Consider the following 5,270-nt stretch of genomic DNA (forward strand, 5'->3'; position numbering starts at 1 on the left):
ACCCCCTGACCCTGGCAGGATCTCAGAGTGCAGAAGAGGAGCTACAGTGAGCGCCTCTGTGCCCCGTGCGGCGCTCTGCAGACTCGTGGTCCGTTGCTCTTGGCTCCATCTGGCCCTCCATGAATATTCATTGATGGCAGAAGGGCTCAGGGCCCCTGGCGCGGTCACCACCCTTCAGCCTCAGCCCGTGGCGAAGCCTGCTCGGAAGCGGAGGGCGCCCTGAGAACCCCGTGGCGCCGCTGCCCTGAGCTTTGTGGAGGACGGAGATGGCCGTGGCCAGCTCTGCTTTCCCATAAGCAGACAGGAGCCGTCCCTCCCAGGGGCCCAGGCCTGGAGGTGGCCCCTGTGCCCTTCCCTCAGGTCATCCTTGCCAGCAGGGGGCAGTGACAAGCCCACACTCCCAGTGTCTCCGCGAGGACACCGGGCAGTGGGACGCAGGGCAGGGGCCTCCCCAGCGAAGCACCAGGTGGCCAGCACCTCTCAGAGGGGCCGGCCGCTGTGTCAGTTTCCGTTTCCCAGTTTGTGGCTGACGTTGCCTGGTTCTGTTCTTGGCAGACGGAGTTGGAGGCCAAAAGTGAGACCAAGCAGGAAAACTACTGGCTCATCCAGTATCAGCGGCTCTTGAACCAGAAGCCATTGTCCTTGAGGCTGCAGGTGAAGACCTGGTGCCCGTCTCTCCAGATCACCCACTTCCTCTTCCTGGCCACCTGAGTGCCAGACACACAGAGACAGAAAGGAGAGTGAGGGATGAGTGTGGCATGTGTACTCTGTCTCTCTCTCCTTCCCCACACACTGGTGCACACACTCTTAAAATTTATCATAAAAATTGAGGCCGGGCATGGTGGCACACACCTGTCATCCCAGCACCTGGGAGGCTGAGGCAGGAGGATCGCCATGAGTTCAAGACCAACCTGGACTGCATAGGGATACTATTGAGTCATTCTCTCCATGCCGGCCAGGTCTCCAGGCTGTCTACCCAGCTGTCTGTCATCATCTCAATACCTGCAGCGTGCCTGGTGTGTGGGAGAGCCCTGCTTTGTTTAAAAGTTCTCTTTCAGGCTGGGGATTTAGCTCAGTGGCACCACACCTGCCTCACAAGTGCCAGGTACTGAGTTCAATCCCCGGTACTGTAAAAAAAAGTTCTCTCTCGGTGGATAAAGTCGCCCAGTATTTTCATGTCTGCAGATAGAAAAGCAGTGACCACCCATATGCACGTGCTTCTTTTCATTTATGCACCAATCTTTGTGAGGAAAAATCAGAAGAATACATTCCGTCCTTACGCCCTCTGTCCCCTCTTAGAAACCATCAGTGGGGTCTCCCTCTACTCTGCTTTCCCCTGACCTTTCTCACTGGCCCTTCTTAGGAAGAGGGCATGGAGCGCCAGCTGGTGGCCCTCCTGGCGGAGCTCCCAGCCAAGCACTACTTGCCTGTCTTCGCGCACCACTGCATCTCCCTGGACATGCTGAGCCGGATGAGCCCCAGGGACCTGGCCGAGGTAGGACGTGGGAGCCCTGGTGCGGGGGAGCTGGCCCTGCCTTGGGTCGGTTTGCTTTGCTTGGGCCTGTAGTGAGGTGTGGAGTGACCCAGCGGCCACAACGCCTCCCTGTCTGCCCCAGCCACCTGTGTGCTGCCTCAGGACCCCAGGAGTGTGGCTCCTGCCAAACACACACAGCCTCATTTGCTCAGATTGGGTCTTCAAACTTGAAAGATCAGCTGGGCATGTGATCCCAGCACTCAAGTCTGAGACAAGAGGGTCTCTGAAAGTGTGAATCCAGCCTGGGGTACATAGTGAGACCCTGTCTCCAAAAAAAAAAAAAAAAAAAAAATCCCGGTGTGGTAGCCCACACCTGTAATCCGAGCCCTTGGGAGGCTGAGGCAGGAGGATCGCTGTGAGTTCGAGACCAGCCTGCGCTACATAGTGAGTTCCAGGTCAGTCTCAGCTACATAGTGAGACCCTGTTTCAAAAAAAAAAAAAAAAAAAATCCCGGTGTGGTAGCCCACACCTGTAATCCGAGCCCTTGGGAGGCTGAGGCAGGAGGATCGCTGTGAGTTCGAGACCAGCCTGCGCTACATAGTGAGTTCCAGGTCAGTCTCAGCTACATAGTGAGACCCTGTTTCAAAAAAAAAAAAAAAAAAACCTATAGGATCAGTACAAATCCTGGGGATTACCTGGCCCTGTCCCACCCTGCCCAACAGTTTGACTGTCATAACCACAGTGCTGATTTACATCCTGTTCGTGTTCTGGGTGCGAGTGAATTCTCACTGACCCTTCAACACAGGGTGGTGACGATGGCGTGCTGTGCCTGTCTCCCTGCTGAGCCCTTTCCCTGACCCATTGAATGGTCCCAGCAGCTCCTGGATGGAGGACCCCCCACTCCCATGGGGCTTTCTGTCCTGGGAGAACCAAGGCCCTTCTGTGGGCCTAGGAATTCATGATCTCAGCAGCTGGGCCTCGGTGCCCTCTGTCCTTCCTCACCCCACCATGCAAACTGTGACGGTGGGGTCCAGGGTGACGTTAGGCTGCGTGGGAGACGCTTGCAGTTTCTGACACTTGATAACCGAGGCTGTGTAGTGCTGGTCTCCTTTGGGCCTTGGCTTCTCCCCCTGCACCCAGGCCTGTCTTGTGCTGAGCCCCAGAGCTGCTTTGGCTGGTGCCAGGGCCCACCCGCAGGTGCTAGAGGCCTGCACAGCCCCGGCCACAGTCTGCTGTCCTCTGACCACCGCAGCTGGGCGTCTCGGAGACTGGCCTGCAGCGTGAGATCCTCAGGAGAGCCCGGGAACTGCACGATGCGGCCAGTGCCCAGCCAGGTACCGACCCCAGGGCTGCCCCTCAGTGAGGCCCCAGCGAGTGAGGATGCTGGTCAGGCCCAGGGGGCGCTGCTGGACAGAGCAACCAGCATCTCAGGGCTCCCCGGTTCCTGCATCTCCCGAGGGGCAGCTGCCCTTCCTGTCTCTGCCTCCCCAGCCGGATGCAGAAGCTGTGCCCCTAGCCAAGGGCTCCTGTCCTGCGGCTGCACTACTCAGTGTCCGTGTGGCCCCTGGAGAGGGATGCCCGGCTCAGCACCAGATTTCTCAACCCAAGAGGGGTGGATTAGGGAGAAGAGGCCCCTGTCAGCAAGGACGGTGACCCCTCCTGTCCTGACATGACAGGGCAAGATGTCACTCCCGTCTCAGAGAGGGTGGGGATGGTGGGGGCAAGGAGAAGGAGGCTGGAGAAGGGAACGAGGCCGAGTCGGACTCCAGAGAGGACCAGTCCTAGTCCCGCTCCCTCACCGGAGCAGGCAGCACCAGGGCCGCCCCGGGGGCTGGGGAAGTCCAGCACGCACCCTTGGCTCAGCTGCCCCTCTGACCCCACAGAGCTGAAACCAGCCAAGGGGGAGACCCCCGGGGCCCTGGAGCCGCCCGCAGCACCGTCCGCGCCCCCTGAGGAGCCCGAGGTGCAGGTCTCGGAGTGCGTCATCTGCCTGGAGCGGGAGGTGAGCGGGGCCTTTTGGGGTGGGTGCGCGGGTGTTTTCCGGCCAGTTTTCTCCAGTTACATAAAAATAATTCACCACCAGAATAAAAACACACTGGAAGCCGAGGTGACCCGTGGTCCCACGACCCAAATGTGATCAATGAGTGACACGAACATCAATTCTGCACTTTTTATAAGGATTTTTTTTTTCTCCACCAGTTTAATGAATACATTGGTGACATTTCTCATTTCATGAAATACCAACAACATGATTTTCCTTTATCAAGACTCTGTTTTGGGCTGGGGATTTAGCTCAGTGGTTCTGCTATCTGCCTTGCAAGCACAAGGACACAAGTTTGATCCCCAGTACCAAAAAAAAAGACTGTTTTAAGCAGGATGTGGTGGTGCACGACTATAATCCCAGCACCTGGGGAAGCTGAGGCAGGAGGATTGCTGTGACTTTGAGGCCAGCCTGGGGTACACAGCAAGACCTTGTCTCAAAACACCAAATAAATAAGTAAATAAATCATTAAAGATTGTTGCAGTTTTAACACTGCAAAATGAAAACATAGCAGTATATAAATTACAAGTCCTTCCTTGCCTCCACTGTGGAATGAATACACATAGAAAAGCAGCGTGGTAGCAGTTTGATTGTTCTCTGGATGTGGCACGGGGGCTGTGACATGCTGGGGACCGATTGGTTGTACATTTAACCAGGCCCTGCTGTAGGTGACACCCATTTCTAGTCTCACAGGACAGCTCTGAGCAGTTGGGAGCACACCCTGGCTACCTTTAGATCCAGGAGCTTAGAGGCACATCAGACCTGGAGCTCAGGGTTTGGGCAAGTGCATGCACAACACAGGTTATAAAGAGGGCGGGGCTATTGCTCTTGCTTGCCTAAGGTGCCCAAGGCCCTGGGTTCCACCCCCAGCGCTAAACAAAAGCCAGTGGAACGCCTCGGTGCACAGTGGAGGGTGTTTGAACACCAGAGGGGCCCACAGCTGCCACACAAGATGTGGAGTGACTGGGTTAGGGGTGAGGCAGTCAGTGGCCATAGAAATGAATCCTAGCTTCAAGGAAGAAAGGGCGCCGTGGTGTACACCTGTAATCCCTGCATTCTGGGAGGCAGAGGCAGGAGGATTACAAGTTCAAGCCCAGCCTGGGCAGTTTAGCAAGTGAGCATGACCCTGCTTTAAAATTGTTTTTTAAAAGGGGCTGGCAGTGTGGCTCAGTACGAAAGCCCTGGGGTGGTGGGAGGAAAGAAGGGAGCGGAAAGGAGGGGGAGGTGGAAAAAGAAAGGTGGGGTTGTATTTGTGTGTTATTTCCAAAGCACGGGGAAGTCGGCACAAAATTGAAAACAAGCACTCCTAGGTCCCCCATCCTGTGGCATATATTCTTTCAATGTTTGGCTTATGGCGATGCTCCACAGTTTTCTTTGTTTGATTATTAATTACTTTTATTGATACCTTTAAGGTATCCACCAAGTTTTTAAGACAGACAGTGCAGGGCCTGGGCCTCAGCTTCCCCTCTGGGAGAGCCCGGGCGGTGACCCACACACTGCTGTGTCCCCTCCCCGCAGGCCCAGACCATCTTCCTCCCCTGTGGCCACGTCTGCTGCTGCCAGCAGTGCTGCCAGCCCCTGCGCACCTGCCCCCTGTGCCGCCAGGACATCGCGCAGAGCCTCAGGATCTACCACAGCCCTTGAACGCAGCGCCCACTGCTTCCCCGGGCAGCTCACCGGGCATCTCCCCGCCATGCGCATCTGGGCCAGGAGGGGGCGCTCCTGGACCCTGCACTGCCGCTCTGAGCGCGGGGC

General features: G+C 56.6%; 1 protein-coding gene across 3 annotated transcripts in view; it reads left to right on the plus strand.

The window, feature by feature from the left end:
• Lrsam1 (leucine rich repeat and sterile alpha motif containing 1) overlaps positions 1-5,264 on the plus strand; it is a 30,982-nt gene extending 25,718 nt beyond the window's left edge. For all 3 annotated transcript variants that reach the window (XM_010613589.2, XM_010613591.2, XM_033758961.1), the window contains 5 exons: positions 556-654; positions 1,364-1,495; positions 2,727-2,808; positions 3,358-3,476; positions 5,034-5,264. In XM_010613589.2, the coding sequence (XP_010611891.1) occupies positions 556-654; positions 1,364-1,495; positions 2,727-2,808; positions 3,358-3,476; positions 5,034-5,159 (558 nt within the window). In that variant the 3' untranslated portion in view covers positions 5,160-5,264. The remainder of the gene's footprint in view (positions 1-555; positions 655-1,363; positions 1,496-2,726; positions 2,809-3,357; positions 3,477-5,033) is intronic.
• The last annotated feature ends 6 nt before the right edge of the window (positions 5,265-5,270 follow it).

The sequence above is a fragment of the Fukomys damarensis genome, unplaced genomic scaffold (assembly GCF_012274545.1).
Source record: "Fukomys damarensis isolate Sample0158 unplaced genomic scaffold, DMR_v1.0_HiC HiC_scaffold_36, whole genome shotgun sequence".
In the NCBI taxonomy this organism is placed as follows: domain Eukaryota; kingdom Metazoa; phylum Chordata; class Mammalia; order Rodentia; family Bathyergidae; genus Fukomys; species Fukomys damarensis.